Below are 20,413 nucleotides of genomic sequence, written 5' to 3'. Positions count from 1 at the left end.
GTGCGCCCAACGGGAGGCCAACCCAAATTTACCCGCGTCCAAAAAAAAAACACGTCGCAGAAATAAACATAATAAAACATTAAGTGGCCGATGAACCGCCGGCCGAAGTCCACTTAAAACATAATTAAGCATTAATTAAAACATAAAAAAAAGTCTGCGCCCGCATGCTGCCCTAGACATCCGCTTGCCCTTGCCCTTGCCATCGCCATTGCAGCCGGTGAGGTCGATAAAGACGGGAGCCGGGCCAGCACACCCGAACGCTGCTTGGTAGGCTGCCAGGGCAGCCTCCTCCGATGACTAGATTCTTGCTGTTTCATTTAACTGTTTCATATGTAGTACCATTTCACTTTGATCGATGAAAATCATTTTGGAATTCGATTCTCTTTAATGACACAGTTGGAATTTTTCTCTATGTACTTAATATGCGCTAGTATTCAGTAAGAGGGGTCATACTTTCGATTCCTTAAGTTTAGAACAGATTTCAGAGACCTACAATTCAAGTTTTGTTTTTGAAATGACATGCAATTCAAATCGTTGTCTTGTCCCTATCCTTTAGCAAAAGTTGACATTATGTCTCAGGTGGTAGCAGTACATGATTGAACAGTACCCTACAATACTTCAACACTAATTTAATATATTCCTTTCAGCTGTATATCAATTGAGTTTGTGCATTATGTTGACTCATGATCATTGATTGACCATTGTCCTTTCCTTCTCTGCAGTCGTGATTCAGCTGGTCAGATAAAACCCTGGTGTGATTCCTCTGAAGTTTAGCATTGTCGCTGCTTTGAGAAGAAACAACTTTATCTCTTTGTAGAGCACTGGAAAATGGATCGCAGAGATACTTCAGGGTTTGTCAGTGGTGGTTGCAAAGATAACTTGTACTGCTAAATGCCTTAGGTTTTCTAACTTGGTAGTTTCGTTGACCATTATTTAACCCGGAAGTGAGGCAAGCTTGGGCACTGAGAACGATGGACCCCAGGCCCGGACAGTCAGCATTTACTATAAGTTTCTCAAATCCGAAGGCCATTGTGAGCAAGTTCCCTGTCGTCCCCGTAGCCAGTCACCCCGCAGACAGTAATAGTCAACTTGATGTGCAAGCTCACGATTATTTGTACAACCAACCAAGAGGAACCAAGAGAAAGTTCGATGGCTTGTCGCTTGGCCTGGGCAACTCATCAAACTCAGATTCCAGCAAGCAAAGTATGCGTGCTGGCTGCACCATATCTTCTCCTAAGGGTAGTGATGAAGGTTCTTCTGTTGATTTGGGCTTAAATTATCTTACGCTGGGCAATGAAGGTACTTCCAGGCTGGATAAGCAGGCTAGTGATTTTAGGAGAACTTCGGCGAAGGCTGGGTTGGATCTTGAGTTATCTTTGTCTGTTGGACCATGTCAATCTGCTATTACTGGCCAAGACCTAACTTCAGCAACCAAACAGAACAACCCATTTCTGCAGCCATACATTATGGACTTGGTCCCAAGAGTTGACGAAGGTTCTACATCTCTTCATCGACCGTCTGGTGGTCAGTTCCTTAATTTCCTTAATAAGACTGCAAGGATGACTGGGTTTTCTCCAAGGCAAGTTTTATCAGGCAGCTCTAACCAGAGTCAGGGTCCAGCTTCACTGCCAACATTGCTCCAACTACAAGAAAGTCCAGCAACCTGTACTTCCGGGTCTGTTAGTCCACAACATCGCATCAGCAGCACAAAAGTTTGTTCATACCCAGGATGTAGAAAAGGGGCCAGAGGTTCGTCAGGGCGCTGCATTGCACATGGTGGGGGGAGAAGGTGCCGTAGAGAGGGATGCAACAAAGGCGCCGAGGGCAAGACCATCTACTGTAAAGCTCATGGAGGGGGACGGCGCTGTGGGCACCTTGGGTGCACCAAGAGCGCTGAAGGCCGTACTGATTTCTGCATAGGCCATGGCGGTGGTCGGCGTTGTATCCACGACGGCTGCAGAAGAGCAGCAAGAGGGAAATCTGGCCGCTGCATCAAACATGGTGGTGGAAAAAGGTGCCAGCAGGAGAACTGCACAAAGAGTGCGGAAGGACGTTCAGGCTTATGCATTGCCCATGGAGGCGGACCTCGCTGTCAGCATGCTGGTTGCACGAAGGGTGCACAGGGAAGTACTGATTTCTGCAAATCGCATGGTGGTGGCAGAAGATGCACGCACCCTGACTGTACAAAGGGTGCTGAGGGAAGCACGCCATTCTGCAAAGGGCATGGAGGAGGCAAACGTTGTTCGGCTCAAGGCTGCACAAAATGTGTGCACGGAGGTACACAGTTCTGCGTTGCGCATGGAGGTGGCAAGAGGTGCGTGGTGGAAGGATGCACCAAGAGCGCCAGGGGTCGTACCGATCGCTGCGTTGGTCATGGTGGGGGCAAGAGATGCGTATCTGTTGGGTGTGATAAGAGCGCACAGGGAAGCACCGACTTCTGCAAGGCACATGGAGGAGGCAAGCGTTGCACCTGGGGTCATCCTGGCTCCGATCTTGGAGTTGGCAGCCCTCCCTGTGATCGCCTTGCTAGAGGCAAGAAAGGCATGTGTGTCCATCACAACCCGCTCCTGGACGATGACCGTATCCACGGCGGCCGAACGCTGGCGGCTTTCAGCATTACAAGCAGCGCTGCTTCCCTTGATCGTCGGAGCCACCCTGCAAACTCGGAAACCAGCAGGCGCAGCATCTCCACCATGCTTCCAGTGGAGGCTCCCGGTCGTGCGCCTCTTCCTGAGGGCCGGGTGCACGGCGGTAACATCGTGTCATTGTTTGCTAATGGTCTGAGCTTCGGGGAGAACTCCAGCAACAACGCCGAGGTCAGTACCTCAGCGCCTCGCAGCTTCAAACCTGCCAAGGAATTCAGCGCCTCTGGTCGCAGCAGCTGGCTCTAGCGCCCAAGGCTTTCCTCCCGCCCGACCTCCGTTTCGACACGGTTCGTTTCGTCTGGCAAGTGTCTCCTGCTCCTGCCCTCTGGTGTGAAGAAAGGCCGCGGTATGATTGTGTGAAGTGTTTGTTGTCTTACTTATGGATTTGTATGTATTAACTGCCCCTCTGTAAGATAGATATAAATAAAAGGGGTTGGGTGTCGAAGTGTTAATTAATTTTAGGTCTTGTGTTGAAGGTGTGTTCGTAGTACAGTGGTCTACAGTTATGCATGAAGAATTAGCCCTGTATGAGATTCCTCCCATCAGTGGTCTACAGTTATACAACATTTGGGTGTAGTAAATATTGGTGTTGCTGCTGTTGTATACAAACATATATTGGGGGCGCTTGTGTGTGTGAAGTTCGTTCTGTCCATCTGAATAATAAGAAAGTTATGGTTGTGATGGTTGTTGTATCTCTCATCCTATGTGTCAGGGCTAGTGATTTTATCCTGCATGCGTATATATGCTTCTCAGTTCTCTCAAGGCAGAGACCGAATGTTTGCTTGTCAGAAGATATTCCATTATTGTATAGAAAAAACATATTGAGATCTGTAAGGCATACATGTTTTTTTTACTACAACAACAACAATAGAGCCTTTAGTCCTAAACAAATTAGATAGGCTAGAGATGAAACCCATAATATCTCACAATCAACTTATGGTTTTCGCACATGGTCAGCAAGCTCTCACACAACCCTATTAATGGTTAGTTGTTTGGTGACACTCAGATCTCTTTTTACGGACTCTTTTCATATCAAGTTTGGTTTGCCTCGGCATGATATACTCAAACCATCTCCGACAATGTTGGATAAGCTTCTCTTCAATCGGTGCTACCCCAACTCTATCTTGTATATCATCATTTCAGACCCGGTCCTTTCTTGAGTGGCCACACATCCATCTCAACATGCGCATCTCCGTCACACATAATTGTTGAACATGTTGTCTTTTAGTCAGCCAACACTCAGCGTCATACAACATTGTGGGTCGAATTGCCGTCCTATAAAACATGTCTTCTAGCTTTTGGGGCACTCTCTCGTCACAGAGAACGCCAGAAGCTTGTGCAACTTGATCCATCCGGCTTTGATTCGATGGTTCACATCTTCATCGATATCTTCATTCTTCTGCAACATTGACCCCAATATCGAAAGGTGTCCTTATGAGGCACCACATGCCCATCAAGGCTAACCTCCTCTTGCCTAATAGATTGTGATTTGGAATATTATGCCCTCTTTAGTTGTTTGGATCGTCACTTGTTGGTTCAGGAATAGCTCCTCTGCTCACTCAGGCTTTGAATTATTTGCCGAAGTTAAGTATTACTCATCATACAGTACTTTTTTTCAAAACACCACCGTACACTGCACGTACAACGCGTATCTACATATCAGGCCAGCCAGTACATAGTCCTGCAATAAAAAATATTATATATACACTGTGAACTTCACATCGTCATCAGTCATCACATGATAGTGCAGTGGGATCCAATGCTCGCCACTGCCTCACTCACTCACTCACCGGCATCCCCTCTGAAGAAAAGGAAAAACATAATTCAAAAGTGTTGGCACATCCTGAAAGTCCTAGTACTTCTTTTTCTTCCTGGCATTATACTCTTTGCAGAAAAGATGGATCAAAAGTTGCAAGGGGAGAAAGGGCGGCGAGAGAATAAAGGACTGCCCACTACTGAAGCAGGCAGACTTTATTTTCTTTTATTTCTTACAGAGATGATGGTGTGAAGAACGATTGTTTAAGATACGATTGCTTCAGCAACGACTAGACTCATCATGCTTTTCTAAAAAAAATCACTACTCATCATGCTTACTACACGTGGATCCAAAAGGACATAAGTGCAACAATTATTGGAAGTAAAATCCACTGACCATGCTGGTCCAGTCATTACCTTTTGCAGCCCCCCTAGCTCAGCTAAGTGGTACAGGCCAGCTTAGCAGTATGAAAGACATTGAAAGTGGCATTATTGTTCAAGAGTATGGTTTTGTGGTTTCCATGATTTCAAGAACAGTATGATTTCATATCTATGCTTTCACAATTCAGAGTATACAACAACTCTAGTGGTTCTAAAGTCTAGTTCCAAAAGCAGGTGCCTCGAGCGCAGCACGTAATTACGCCTGAGATACACTTACTTACGGGGGAAGAAACAACCAGCAATGGTTTCATAATCCTGCCAGCCTGGCAGTTCCAATGGAAACCATCAGGTCGACTGAAAAAGGAAAAGAAAAGAAAAAAATCTCATGTGTCCAAATCCATTTTTCCTTGGAACTCGGCATGGTAAAGAATTGATTGGTTGCAGAGGATTGTTAGCTTGACACCAGTAATTTTAATGCTAAAATAAATATATATACAGTAAGAATTCAGGACCATGTTTGTTTTCATCATAGGTAAAAGGAGTGAAGGGAACACAAACTGGTGAGCAGGGAACCATTATTCAGATGTCCATTCCGAGTTTCCCAGTACAAGCAAGGCATTCTAACTCCTGATCATGATTTGTACCCTTAACAGATGTGCTATTCTATAATCGAGTCTCTAAGGCTAAAAGAAGAAAATAGATAGGATAACCGCAGCCAAATAGTGTGCAATCCAACCCCAAGCTCGCATTTCCTGCAAACAGAAATCAGAATGTCAAATCAGGTTGCCTTCTATGATAATGATGTGGTATCATCACACGCCGAATGTAAGCAAGAAACTCAGGATCATTTTTTATTACACAATACCCGAACCGAGGTGATTTTAATGAACATAAGTGGCAAATTATTCTAGTAGGATAAAGTACAGGAAGCCTGCTATTCTAGGAAGTTTGGTTGAAACATCCCATAAATTATTTGCAGGGGAAGTGTTAGAGAATTCAGAACATGAACTTGCAGATCAATACCTCGTTCAATTATGCACTACACTCATAACAACAAACTACCTTCAAAGAAAGGGATTGACAGTCATCCAATTTTTTTGCCAGGCATTTATTAGTGCAATGAAATTGGCTTAGCCCAACTTAGTAAAGAGGTTCCATAATAATATAAATGGAAGGGAAGCTTATTCGGACCTTATTGGCATTTAAATTGTTTTAGAAGTGGGCAAGTTAATTTCTTGTCATTGTCTACTTTATGGAGGATCTCAGTATTTACTGCTCAGCCTGTGTTCTTTCTATTTAGTACTCCCTCAGTAAAGAAATATAAGAGCGTTTATACAATTAATGTTCTTCTCTGGACAACATTGGTACCAATCCAGTTTGCCAAAGAACACATTCATCCACAACACTGACAGGCCTTGGTCGTTAACGAACATATATTCCAATGTTCACGACCTGGATAAGGACAGCCAACAATCGACCGCCACATTCATCCCATGTGTGAATGACGGAACCCTGGCAGACCTCACGGCGTCACGACCTTGAATCCTTCCGCCAAGACGGTGTTTTTTTAATTGATTTTCTTAGCTAAGTATCGAATTGTAATACTGATACTGTGATACAGATGCTGGACAGCTGAAAGTGCCATGATCCATGATGCACGGGAGAAATTAAATTGATAGGGCCCCTTTTGTTAAAGATGTCATGAGGTTTGGACTTGAAAGCTATGTCTGATTGACTACTGTACCCTTTTGAGTGGCAATTGATGACTTTCGAACTTTTGATATCCACCTCTAATCTGCTTTTAAGTTCATAATGTTGAGAAAGTGGATTACTGGAGCAAAGACCTTACTATAATATAAATGAGACAATACAATGAAAACAAAGACTAGTGGGCAAACAAGTAGATGGGCGAGAAGTAAATGCTTACCTTAATTGACAGCAAGGATGCGGGTGCTGATGAAGGTAATAGACCTGAGTAACCGATATCATATGAAATCCTTCCATCTGGATTGAAGAGCCCATAGTGCTTCTCAGTAGGATCTCCATTCTTCAAGTTCTCATTAAACAAGGCAAAGATGTATGCTTTGACCGGTATCTTTGGCTTGAGAGGAGTTCCCTTCCTCAAAAAGAGCCTCTTACGGAGGTTGTAATTGTAAGTCCTTGCATTCGCAACTGATGCTCCTGCTTGATTTTGATCTCCACTAGAAGCCCAGCCAGTCTCTGCCACCCGGACTTCCATGTCATTATAACCAGCAGCCTGCAGAGCAGCGTAAGCTGCATCTATCTGAGCATCAAACATGTTGTCATAGTGCAGACTAGTATTCGGATCAACTATTCCAGGGTTGGGCTGAAAGAGAGCATAATTAATGTCAATCTGCCCCGGATCACTTAAGTAAGCCAAAAAGGGATATGCATTGACATAGAACGGTGAGCCGATCTGTGAAAACAAATCCAGCAGCGGTTTCATATACACCATGACATCTTCCTTGAAAACACATGCAGAGGGCGGATAGGAAGTAGCGAAAACAGCTTCAGAGTGAGGAGTAAAAAGCTCAATTTTGTCATCCAGATGCAGTTTCTTGAGACCATCGTACATATTCTTAACAGCTCCAACGAGCGGAGCGGCCAAGCTCGGATCGCCTCCCAGCACCTCATTCCCCACAGTGATTCCAACGATGCGTGTCTGAGAAATGTAAGGCTGCACGTTCTCATTCAGCCAGTCAATCGCGACACTCTCATTTGCAGCAAAAGCATTCAGCAACCCATTGTGGACAGCAATGACCAGGTTGAGCCCTGTCCCTTTGAACGCGTCGAGCACGGTGTGATCTTCATTATATATCTTGACATTCCTTATCTTGGACTTCCTGAGGAGCTCAACCACCTTGTCCGGGGACGGGAGGTTATTCGCTATTCTCCCGTAGTTTATCCCGTATGCCCCGACAAACGCGTCAGCGGGTCGATGATGACGACGACCTGGTAAACAGCAAGCACCAACAGTCAAATCTCAGTTCGTGACACCAAAGCCCGTGGTTATTTTGCTGCAAAAGCCTTACTCAGGTGGACAGTAAACTTGATGTATGAATTGACGATCTAGACAAACAACACTGAATTGAATTGGATAAAAAAACACCGCGTACCATGTGAGGGGGACGTGAGGAGGAGGCAACAGAAGAGCAGCAGCATCCAGTGAGCGCACCGGCGCCGACCCATGACCACCGTCATAGCAGGCCCGCCGCAATCGGCCGATCCGGAGCAAGAACGAAGCAGAAGACGGGCACCAGAGTGAGCAGCAGCGTCGGAAGGGCAGGCAAGCCGCGCCGTGCTCGGCAATTTGGTTCCAGGCCGTGGCGTGGAGCCGGGGCGGCAACTTCCATAGACGGGCTGGGGCGGCCGCTCCGAGGCCGGGCACCGGCGGCTGCTCCCCCCTCGCCCCCGCGCAATCTTGGCGGCCCTCTCCTCACCGCCGCCGTAGCACAGGAGCAGGACGGCGAACTTGCCAAGAACGGAGAAAGAATCCGCAAGAACAACACCAACCAGTCCGCCTGAACCCAGCCCAGGACAAGAAGGAATCTCGGCTCCACCCGGTGGCACGTACCAGGCGCTCCGGCTCTACTCTACTCTAGTAGCACCGGGGAGCAGAGTGCATAGCCCAGTGCAAGTGGCGCCCTTTTCTCCAGGCTAACCTCTGCTTCGGCGGGGGGTTAATAAGGGTTTGTTTGCTTAGCGACGAGGAGATCGGGAAAAGTTGGGAGACGAGACGAGGCGAGGCGAGGCGGGGTGGGGACGAGGTGGATTGGCGACCCGACGAAGGGGACGCGGCGGAGGAGGGGACGGACGGAGGGTCACGCCGCCGGCCCCGCGTCGCAGCCCGGATTCGCCACCGCAACGGCCGGGAGGGAGGGGAAAGAGGGTTTCCGTCTGGGAGGTTTGATTTTTGAAACGGAAGGGGAGGAGGAAGGGGGGTTAACCGGGGCCGGCGGTGGTGGTGGTGAGGTGCTCTGTGCGTGCGCGTTTGTCGTGGACCGGTGGTGGACGGCGGACGCGTCTGCTAGTCCTTTTGCGGTCCTTTTGCAGATTGCCCCTTCGAGTGTGCCTCGTGTCACATCTCTCTTCTGTGGTCGCCTCAAATTTCTGAGGATCGGTCAATTATGCGATTTTCTTCTTCTTTTTTCTTGGGAAATTATGCGTTTTTCTTTTTCTCCTTTATAGAATCTGAATGTTTTTTCTTTTTCACCTAAAGGATCGGTCAATTATGCTCACATGCATGCACATATGCTCATAAGCCTGCTTCACCTGTATAATGTCGGCATGGTTTTAGGTGAAATGTCTTATGAAATGCGTGTGCTTATGAAGAGGGTATGGGTTCAAACTTCACCAAGAACACGATGTAATTTTGGCGGGCGTGTTACCGTTATCGGTATTGTTGTGTGTGCTTAAAGAAAGTTGTAAGATGCATATATAACCCCCGATGGGGTCCATCGCTGCGACATGCGGAGCTAGTAGATCATTTAATTATATATATATTGTCTAACAGCATTTTACATAAAAAATTAAAGTTGCAGCGACGAAAAAGTTGCAACGCGGATGCAACTAGAGCTTACAGTTCGAAGAGAAACAGCGACTGTTTTGCAATGTTTCTATCAAAAAAAAAGTACCTAGGTAACCAACTCGATGACGTGTTGATCAACTAATCAAAGGTTAGTGATCGTGCGGCTAGCATCAACTTCTTTTGTTTCTTTGCTGTTTCTACTTTGTGCTGTATGCTCGCCTTTTTTTGCAAGGCCTTCTTTTTAGATGTAAGTTGCCATCCCGTGGTGAGGTGCTGCTTTAAGCTGTGGGTTGTGGTCATCACATTCACACACCTAAAGTTCCTTCTCAACAAGTGGCAAAAAAGACTTGCTGATTGGCTTAACATATGAAAAGGATACAAATGAGGAAAAACATCTGCATATTCTCGTCCTTTCCCATTCACCAATATAGGACACCATAAGAAATTGCTATTGTTACTTTCTCGAGTGTTTGTTGAACCCCAAGACATCTTAAAACGTCCTTTTAAGTAGGATGGGAATTTATTTTATTTTATCTTTTCAAGGAGTATTAGAAATGCCGATTTGTATATTATAGATACAGTCATGGAGTAGTGTTTTTTTAAGCGAAAGTTTTATTGATTGAAGATATGCTTACAATCCAATTTGAGGAGCTCACCGATGCAAGTTAAAACTAGGATGCCAATCGTCAAACCGAGGGATGGACATTCATCTTGCCAGTTGAGCTCGTTCATGAGCAACGAAAATCACAACCTCTCGAGACATCGGTGGTGAATGCCTTCTTCTCGTTTGTGTGTCATGTCTACGTAGGGCCCTGTGTACAATCGTGTTAGATGATCGTAGTCTTGTGGGCGGGTTTTTGCTAATTAACCGGTCAATTCTTCTTTACGGTAATAATAATTCGGCTCGCTTCAGTGTTTGTAGTCGTCGTTGGGTGGTCTATGAATCTGGATATACTTTTTATTATTTTTGGTGTTCGTTGTACTACCATGATTGAAGATGAATAGATCGACATTTTCAGCAAAAAAAAATGACAGGGTTTTTTTATCATGTTTCGAAACAAAACAATCTCGCATACGAGTACCTTTTTTGTTCGAAAACGTAAAACAGAATATTTGGAGAGCTCGGGGGGCGGAACAGAAAAGGGCGGAAGCACCACGCGTTTGGTCCTGCGCTCATCCTGCGTATCAGCTGCAGCTGCAGGCCGACCGGTGTGGCTCCGTGCGTAAGCACTCGCGAAAAACCCTAGCTGGCTAGTCGACCGGCCGGCTGTTTTGTTTGATGCCTTGACAACGACCATATTCTGCCTTTGCCTTTGCACCGTACCGCGACGCAAAGAAAGCTTTCGCCACGCCCGCACGGTCACGGAGGGGGGGCCCGGACGTGACGTCGACACGATCACGTTGGAATCAGCAGTGGCATGGAGGAAGGTACAGTGGGGAATCAATCATCACGGCGTGATCATCAAAGATGAGGGAGCTCTGCATCCTCTCCGTGGTGACACAGAAAAAAAAATGTTGTAGGCATCGCATCTGGTCTGAAGAAGAAAAAGGTTGGGTAGAGGAATCAGCACGATTTTATGATGGCGCCTCGAATTTCTTCTGGGATTCATGCGGTTAGTGGATTTCACTGTCAAGTAGCAGGAGTAGTTTTCATAGATACACACATTCTGCAGAATCCTGTGTAGTCCTACTTTTCAGCTTCTTGAAGCTTCCAAGCTCCTCCATCCGGCGCTGGACGCCCACTACACTGCACACACTGTGATCGGCTGTTGAGACTTAAACATCATCGACCCCATAATCGGACGATCTACCGCTCAAATCACACCCGCCGTGCCGGGCAGATATATAACTACAAGCCTACAATAATGGCACGGACAAGATTCCCCTTTCTCCAGGCCACGAACGCTGTCACGAAGGCGACGTCGTCTCCCTGCCCAACCGTCCAAACGCGTCGAAGTTAACTTTTATTTAGCACCATGCATGCATGAGATAGACTATCACTATTAATAATACTCCTCTAATGAGAGTGACACGCTATATTTTGGCCATGCTTAGTTCAAAGGTAGCATCAGGCCAGCGCGAAAACGCAATCAGTCAATGCCTTTCTGCATCAGCCGGTCACCCCCATGACTCGGACTCGACTCCTGTCTTTGCGAACCAGATCATCCTGCTTGCCTCTTTTCATTTTTTGCGTCGGACGATACATCGAAATTAGAGCGATCAGACGCGGTTCCACGGAGAAAAGAAGGCCCTTTCCAACAGATTACATATATAATCAGAGGCATACCTTGGACCAAAAAGGTATTGCTTTATGAAATTTTATTCAGGCATACCAAAGCTGTGTGGACACCAAATTGGCTGATGCCCAACTGACTCCAGCTCCAGGCCTGGTTGAGAGAACCACAGGAGGGAGATCCTGCAAATGGCACACAACTCAGGACAGGAGCATCTGCAAAAATATGCATTGAAAATACTGGGGTATGCGAGGCCCATGTTTTCTTGTATAAGTCACGTATTGTTTGTTATAAATGGTGCCGTCATCCCAGCAAATAACAAGTGCGAGCGGGTTCAGATAGCAGAGGATGCCCATCTCTAAGAGACAACCGCGTCTTTCCCAGCCACGTCGAAGGAAAGCTCTCGCTTGTCCGACCCAAACTTGAAGGTTGGAGCCACTTCCTCTGCACCAGCAGAGCCGCCTGCTGCATCGACAGAGAAAACGAGATTGTCCGTAGAACTTGGTGAGCCAAAGTTGAACTTGGGGATATCTTGGATGTCAGCTGGCGGGCTCCTTTTCGGCGGTGAGAAGAAAGTAGGAGTGGGTGGCGGTTCTGGAAGCGAAACTGAGGTTTTGGTGACAGGGAACGAGAACATGAAACCATTGGTCGCGCTTTTATCCGAGACTGCTGCAGCTGGTGCAGTTGCCGCGTCGGGCTTCGAAAGATGCTGTGAGCCGGTCATTTCAGTAACTTCTGGGGTGGCCACTGGGCTCTGGACCTTTGGAGCCGGCTCCTCACAATTGGAGCTGCTTGGGGGTTCCTGAACCTGAACAGAAGTAAACACAGCTATCTGAGTAAATAACTGTTCATAGTATGATTCTGCCAAGCATCTGCTAAATGACTAACAAACAGTACCAATACTACATAAAACTTAAACAAGTAGCCTGTAGTCAGAAGAAAACGTTGCAAGGAAACACTATTCAGCTGCATCGCACTAACATAATTCTTCCAAGTGTTTCAGCCTAGTTTAAATAGCCATTGACTATACAAACACTAGCCAATGGCTGGTGTTAAATATGAATCCCGAATTGCAAACTTGAGTAGATGCATTTCACAAATAGTAAGTAAGATTATTACGCTGGAAAATACATTGGGATATATACCTTCTTCACATTTGAAATTGCCTGATAAGCACTGGCATGCTCATTGAGGCTGTTCTGTCTGGGAGCATTATTAGTGACGGAGTCGGGCATTTTATACGGGCTGCTGATGACAACAGGGGAAATAGTTCTCTTTGCAGTTCGCCTTAGCTCTGGCTTTACTGTAGGGGATGGAATTGTCCTCTCAAGATGCTGGAGTATTTTCTGAGCTGTCTGGCTTGACTTCGGATGAACAGATACAGCAGCATGCTTGGAAATATTGTCTGCCACTGGTACACGTCCAGTACTCGAGCCACTTTCTATGGTGCCTTTGCCGTGAGGTCTTTCTAGGGTGAATGTATGTGGAGTATCAGTGCCAACGGCATCTGCATGTACTCTTTCGGAAGAGGTTGATGGTTGCACTCCAAGAACACCATCAGTTGATGTCATTTTATCCTCTAGCATAGCCTATATTTTCAGAAAAGGGGTCAGAACAGATGAATTATGTATGCAAATTATGTGTTGTAAGATAATCCAAACAGTTAATGCCTTCAGACCTCAGCAGTCAGCACTGAAGTTTTAAAGATAGGACGTCAGCAGTCAGCACTAAAGGTTTTAAAGATAGCGACAATATTGTAACCCACTTTCAGTTTTGAATCGTAGTCCAAAACTTTTGAGGATATACTGAATGAACTGCAGGAATGCAAATCTACTCAGGTTTCAATATGAAAGATGACGCCACAAAATTACATAATAATTCAATGCAGTCATCTTAGCTTCAGTAGTTATCACAATAGTTCCAATCTTAAATGATCAACTGGGTCACGGTATTCCCAACAATGAATATTGCAATCTGGAAATATACGATTGGAGTGATTGGTTTGAAGAGTGGATTGTTCTAGGAGTGTATGATCCTAGCTCCAACCTAGCCTTCTTGTTTGGTATGAGGTATCAGTTGGTCTGGCAATGCCTATTTCATGGCTAAAGTGACAACAGAAGATCAAAAAAAATGTCAAGCCATGCCACAAAATGATGGATGATCTCATGATGGACATATCTATCCTAAATGAGCTTATTACTCAAAACTGAATATCAACGAACTAATGAAGCAAAAGAAAAAAGTGATACATCATGGTGAGAACAAAAAACCATGGGTAATTAAGCAATACCTTACTTCCAACGGAAAAAGGTGTTGAAAGCTGTGGCCGCCCAGATAAGTTACTATAGGTATCAAGCTGTCCTGTTCTCTGTAAGCACATACCAGTAAACAGACGCAATTACAGCCCCAGAAATGTGACACGTGGCAGGAATCACATAAAAATCATAACCGGACAGACCTTGACAGATCTTCGGAAAACTGAGCCAGTATATGGTGAGCGAGAGGATGCAGGAGGAAGAGCTCTTCGTTTATTACTTTGTGGTGTAAGGTAGTGGTTTGTATGGTCTCGGACAACTGAACCTGGCCAGCGCACAGGAGAGTCCATGGCCACTTTAGGGAAGATTTTTGATGCTGAATTCTCAATTTCAACTCCATGACTCAAAGCTCTGAATTTTCTCTTTTGAGATTCATGTACACTTGCTGAGGTCTGTGCTTCCATATAAGCTCTAGCAAGTTCAATGGGTGAAGTAACATCATGCACCTAGAAAGCCAATGAAAATCATAAATCGGATGAACAAGAAATCATGCAGGAAAAGTAGGTATATTATGATATTTTCTAAATAATATGCATACATTTTGCTCCTGCACAACATAGAAATTTACTAGTAGACAAAAATAAATCACTTCAAAATATTGTAGATGAAGAAAACTATAAAGATTTTCATATTGGCAGCGTAGTCAGGAAACTAGTATTATACAGGCATACACATTTGAATTTCACAAACAAACAGACGGAACCTGGAAATCGTATTCCATACAGATAAGAAATAACAGGGATAATAGTCCCAGCATTTGTTTAAGGACCGTTTGTACAGAAATAATTAGGAGATGAAATTGTAGAGCTATGATGATCTTACATTTGACTGTGCAAACACATCAGTCCCCCAATTTCGTTCATCTGGCTTTGCAGGTATCACCAGTTTGTTAGAAAACGGTGTAGTTTCAGTTTCTTTCGCAAAAGACTGCGTAGCTCTCTGATCGTCCTCATGGAGATCAGGAGTCCTCGAACGCATGATCTCTATCAAACGTTCTGTTTCATCCCTGTCAGGCAAAATAAATAAATCCATTCAGCTGAGATTTCAAATTTCGATAAACAAAACGCAATAGCTGAGTGCTTTTGGTCAAAAGTAAAACTTGAGTGCTTTTGGTCAAAAGTAAAACTTGAGTGCTTTCAATCAATAAGAATTAAGGTGGAGACTAGATAACCAATTGGTATATGCTATGGAGCTAGTGGAAAGCTAAAGAGGGTAAGAGACGTATTTTTAAAATTTTGAATGATGTGTGTTTACTCCAGTTAAGAAAACCCTGGCAAGATGAAAATAATAATGAGAGGGAACACTCCAGTAAACACTCTTATAGGCACAGCAGAATTCAGAAGACTACGCCACTACAGCAAGCAAAAGACTCCCCATAAGAAAGAACAGCAGTATACTAATCTGACAATTGGGAAAATAATTATGCGTACAATCTTAAAGGCCACAACCAATTAGCTAAAGATGTAATCTACTATTAGACTAGTTGTAAAATTAGATATTTATTACCCAGAATCAATTACCCAAGCATTTCATCTATCAGATTAGTTGTAAAAATAGAGTTATTAATGTATTCTTCCTTTTCTCAACTTTATGGACACATGCAAACAACCCATTCAAAGAGCTCTGAACTTCTAACTTGTGCTTGCAACACTCTAGGCCTAATAGATAGTAATACTCTGAATTCTGATGTTTATTGACGTGGGAGAAGCCCCATACATAACAGCAATAGCTTGGCTGACAAGCCAACTCAAAGGAAATACAATCTGGACTCTGAAACAGGTTCTAATCTGGACTCTGAACCTAATAACTAATCTGGACTCTGCACCTAATACAAATTTGAACCTTAATAATTAACTTGTAGCAGTACAGAAATCCTAACCACTTTGGGATGGACGAGGGGGTGATGTGACCGGGGCTAGGGTCCTCCGACCATATGTGGTTCCTCACATAACAGTGTTTCTATTGTTTTCCCCATCTTACAGTTAAGTAAGGGGGTATTTTTAGTTCTGGACAAAAAGGAATATGGTTTTGGTTTCCCACATTTCCACACTTAGAAAAGGATCCAGCGAAATATATTTGAAGATTGAATTAAAACAGAGTCTAAAAGTGCGCACCACAAAACCTACCTAGAAAATTGCTTCTGTTTGATGATCTTCTCGATTTCAGCAAGTCCACTGCTTCGATTTATGTAATCACCTTCAGGCAGCAGGTTGGCTTCGTTTGAAAACGCTAGGGCCACATTGGTTATAGCATTGGTATTTGGTTCCATAGACTTATTCTGCAGTTTCAGGCAGATCAGAGGTTACAGAAAATCACCAGCAGACACATCATAACTGGAAGTCAAATGTAATACTAGTCGCCAGCCATGCTAGCAGAGTAAAATCACAAAGTGAACAATTGACCTTGCAGCTCTCAAACAATATATCAGCTCAGAATTACATATATGGTTCTCATCTTTCAGTTCCACCAGTACATGCACTTAAAAAGATTAACCGATTCGGGCATTAACCTGATGAGGGAAATGTCAAATGGACTATTTTCTAGTGATCTGGACAGATGAAGGAAAACCATTTGAACATTGGATTCTTTTACTATGAACAGAGCAGAACTTCTATGGTATGCATTGTTATATTAATTTCTTTGCCGTGAAACATCTGTGTGCCACTCATTGAGATCACCTGCACAATACTTGACATGGCCTACAGTTTATTGTAACTGTGGCAGCATGGCATTGGAGACAACGTAAAGTATGCAAAGAAGCTCTATATATAGCAGATCCATTAAGTTATACAAATCATAGGAAGGCAAGCTAATGCATTCAATGCATAATTAAAATGTACCCTGCTTACTTCATGCGTTACTCTGCTCGCTTCATGCGCTACATCCATTGATTCATATTGACCCATCCGATTATCGCCTGCAAACATTGGAAGCAGCAACAAGGGATCCAGCTTAGACATGCTTTGCAGGAAAAAGAAGGAGCTACTTTTGCATTAATTTATTCGAACAATCACTCTAGATTAACCAACGAGGCAACAGGCATATGAGACAATCCAAATTTTAGATCACGTCATAGATTAAATTAAAACAATAATAAATGGTGCAAAGAGGAGTATATTATCCAATACCCAGATCAAATAAGGAATCGCTTCATCGGTGAACACAAGACACAGGATGAATTAGTATCCAATAGTGAACTGAACTCGTGGAAACTACTCTGCTTACTGCAGAAATTGAAATTCTACTGCAAATCTACAATGCTGGCCGGACGCTTGCACAAACTTGTACCTATGGCAAGGATTCAGCTCACAAGCTTGACCTCATGCTGACTCGGCAAACAAACCATATTATGCACGTTCCAAGGAGGACAATGGTAACGGTACCAAACCACATCAATCAAACAGATAAAACAAAATGAAGTTCTCAGGCATGAATAAATCAGCTAAATGGACCGGATCGGCAGGCTTCTGCGGTGCTTATGCAACCCTAGATTGGTGCCAATCGCGGAACATAACAATGGTGGGGGAGAGGATATACCTTCGGCGGCGTGGTCACGGGACGCGGCGGGGAAGACACTAGAGGCCACCGGGGGCTTCGGGAGCCAGCGCCGGGGGCCCAGCCCGTAGGGCGACGCGCGCTGCAGCCCGCGGCGCGGCGGCCGCCTCGAGGGCCCGCCCCCGCCGCCCGACGCGTCCTCCGCCGCCGCCTCGGCCGCCGCGGCCGCCGCCGCCGGGGACTGCCAACGCCGCGCATCCATCATTCCCCCTTCCGCCGCGCCGCCGACCGCTCGCTCTGGTTTGGGGCTGTGGGGCTGTGCCTGTGCGCGCGGCGGCTGCGGGGAGGGCCGGACCGGAGTAGGACTAGTGGACTCTTGTTGCTCTCCGAGAAAGTATTTCTTTTTGTTTTGTTTTCTCGGGATGGAATGGAACTGAAATAGAAAGGGCGTGCTAGGGCTTTTCCGATCGAGTACACAGGGCTAGGGCTCACAAACTCAAAGATGGAAAGTTTTTTTTCCTTCTTACTAGTTTTTAGGCAAACTCTGAAGCTTTAAATTCAATGTCACAGTGTTTACAAGGACGAGATGAGGACCGTTGGGCTGACCTAACCAAACATGGCGGCCAGCCCCTAGGGACAATGTGTGCTTCACGAGTTTGTGAGCCTCGACATTCGAGCTGCTAAATTCATGGATAATATCACAAAAGAGTTTTCTGGTGTATGATTTCATGTATGATCGCCCTGTAGATCGTTGGGTTCTTCTGTTGTATGTCGCCCACTACCATTTTGCAATCCCGACGCCACTTGAATGCTCCTCTCGTACAAATCATCCGCTAAGGCAACGCCTCCCTGATGTGTAGTATTATGAAAAATAATGTTTTTCGATTTGACAACTAAATGCGGGACCATTGCTTGAATCCGCGCATGATCGTTACTCACTCATGCGGACTCCAAGAAGCTTTTGGTTACTGGGTGCAACCGATGAGAGACGTAGCACAGGTTATCTACAACCGGTTTGGATGGCGATCCAATAATAGGCTAGGTGTTTAGTCATCTTGGCATGTTTTTTTGCCGGTTGTGACAATTATTATCTTTACTCCTTTTGTGCTCCTTTTGTGAGCCAGTACTGAACCTAAGCCTTTGTTTTTGCACTATTGATCAATAAAATGGCCGCATGCATCACTCTGATGCAGGGCCGGAGGTTTTCCTCCTTTTCAACAAAATGCAAGCCCGCAATGTAACTGATGATTCCAATGGCAAATCCCATTTCTCTGTATATCCGAGCAGATAGTCCGGACACAAAACGTTCATTCAACGGGTTTCCCAAATTCGAGTAAAATGTTTGGATCGCCTCAAGCCCATATATGAGTGAGAAATGAAGATGTCTGAGCATGTCCGCCAGATTAGTCAGACACTCCGGGCTGATCTCAAACCCAAGAAAAAGTCCTCACTCTCTTTCCATTATATCCTCTCATTCTACTCTGATCAGTTGAGCAGAGACGGAGCTAGGGTTTGGGGTGCATCGGGGCTAGGGTTCCGGGGAGGAGAGGATAGAACATAGTGTGCATAAAGTGAGGACCAGACAGTTCTTTTTTGCTGGGTTTGTGATGGAGCTGGGATATCGGACAACCTCATGTCTCTCCCACATATGCCTAGGTTTTGGGAGAGTCTCAACATTTGGCCTGACTTCATTGAAAATTGTTTGGCATGTGTTTTTGTGTATGGACGTGTTTCAATTGTCCACACTAACACATTAGGGGAAATGGGCCCCTTCCTTGGACATGCCCTTGGAATTATTGTAATTAAATATAAGACATTTTTATAGTTCAATTAGTAAAAATACAATCGTTCGTAATGTAGGAAAAACAAAGCATTTTTTTACGAGCAGAAGTAATACATGAAAAAATAGTACAAATAAATTATTAGAAAAATTCCTAGTCATTTCTTAAGAAAATACCCACTGGAAAATTCTTAAGAAAATCTTTTGAATGGAAAAACAACACTACTTTTTTTAAACAACGAACAACCTTTGACAATCCCTCCCATACTTTTGTTTATAGTTTGCCTTATCATTCTACAAAAATATTTCCACCCTTCATACCTTGTCACTCGGCATGCTCTCTCTCCCCCTCCACTGGTCATCCTCCTCCTATGGTATCTTAACAAATTTGAATAATTTTAAAAGTTTATTATTGCAACAACGAAAACCACAACTAACAACATCTGTAAGAGAAATGGAAAACATCTTATGACGTCTTCAATAGTATGTGCAATTTTGTGTGTTGTAAACTTGAGATGCCCACTAGGTGAGTACACAAAGCAACATGATCACTCTAAATCAACATAATCAAACACACTAGAGGCCTTATGGTTGGGGCTATTAGTGCGTAGACCGAGTGTGTTGAGGGTTTAGGTAGGGACCGAGTGTGTTGAACTTAAGACATGCCAACAAAAAGTTAGACAAGTGAAATGTGTTGAGACTATTAGTGCATATATTGGAGTTGTTGGTCAAGATATGTACTCCTTACAAACTCGTGGTGGGAAGCTTTGAGCCAGAAATCTCATGGTATTGCATAACTAAGGATATACAACAACGTCGTTCTTCAAAACAACTTTTGGATCAATCGTGGATTTGGAAATGTTCATGAACTTAAAAGTATGTTGGCAAATTTGGATTTTTTCATGATTTTGAAAATTGTGTACAGATTAAAAAATGTTCATGAATTAATTGGTACCTGAATTTAAAAATGTGCACGAATTAAAAAATATTCCAGTGACTTCAAAAAATGTTCATGAATTAAATGGTACCTGAATTTAAAAATGTTCACAAATTAAAAAATATTCCAGTGGCTTCAAATTAAATGGTACCTGAATTTAAAAATGTTCAAAAATTAAAAAATATTCCAGTGGTTTAAAAAAATTATGAATTCAAAAAATATTCACAAATTAGAAAAATTGTTTGTGGTTTTAAAAAATATTTGTTAATTTGAAAATACTTCATGAATTTGAAAAATGTCTGTGAATTTAGAAAAATAAAGA

General features: G+C 44.2%; 3 protein-coding genes across 4 annotated transcripts in view; 1 reads left to right on the top strand and 2 right to left on the bottom strand.

Annotated features, from left to right (window-relative positions):
- Positions 1-3,344, top strand: part of LOC123148207 (uncharacterized) — a gene marked incomplete at its 5' end in the record, with an annotated part of 4,544 nt that extends 1,200 nt beyond the window's left edge. Inside the window, 1 exon segment of the mRNA XM_044567577.1 lies at positions 723-3,344. Within this exon segment, the coding sequence (XP_044423512.1) occupies positions 972-2,891 (1,920 nt within the window). The 3' untranslated portion in view covers positions 2,892-3,344.
- Positions 3,345-5,342: 1,998 nt separating this feature from the next.
- Positions 5,343-8,366, bottom strand: LOC100170656 (beta-1,3-glucanase). The gene is made up of 3 exons (XM_044567580.1): positions 7,919-8,366; positions 6,709-7,754; positions 5,343-5,533 (listed from the first exon to the last, which is right to left on the bottom strand). Exons 1-3 carry the CDS (start codon positions 8,001-8,003, stop codon positions 5,465-5,467), a joined length of 1,200 nt encoding a protein of 399 aa, XP_044423515.1. The 5' UTR covers positions 8,004-8,366; the 3' UTR covers positions 5,343-5,464.
- A 3,398-nt stretch (positions 8,367-11,764) lies between these two features.
- Positions 11,765-17,769, bottom strand: LOC123148208 (uncharacterized). Of its 2 annotated transcripts, none has more exons than XM_044567578.1 (8): positions 17,417-17,769; positions 16,720-16,796; positions 16,006-16,157; positions 14,702-14,885; positions 14,023-14,325; positions 13,855-13,932; positions 12,710-13,153; positions 11,765-12,372 (listed from the first exon to the last, which is right to left on the bottom strand). In XM_044567578.1, exons 1-8 carry the CDS (start codon positions 17,637-17,639, stop codon positions 11,923-11,925), a joined length of 1,911 nt encoding a protein of 636 aa, XP_044423513.1. In that variant the 5' UTR covers positions 17,640-17,769; the 3' UTR covers positions 11,765-11,922. The 2 variants fall into 2 exon arrangements, with proteins under 2 accessions (XP_044423513.1, XP_044423514.1); XM_044567579.1 differs by having other exon boundaries at positions 16,729-16,796; positions 17,417-17,768.
- Positions 17,770-20,413: the final 2,644 nt, after the last annotated feature.

Source organism: Triticum aestivum, chromosome 7A (assembly GCF_018294505.1).
Source record: "Triticum aestivum cultivar Chinese Spring chromosome 7A, IWGSC CS RefSeq v2.1, whole genome shotgun sequence".
In the NCBI taxonomy this organism is placed as follows: domain Eukaryota; kingdom Viridiplantae; phylum Streptophyta; class Magnoliopsida; order Poales; family Poaceae; genus Triticum; species Triticum aestivum.
This window is presented reverse-complemented; position numbering and strand designations above follow the sequence as displayed.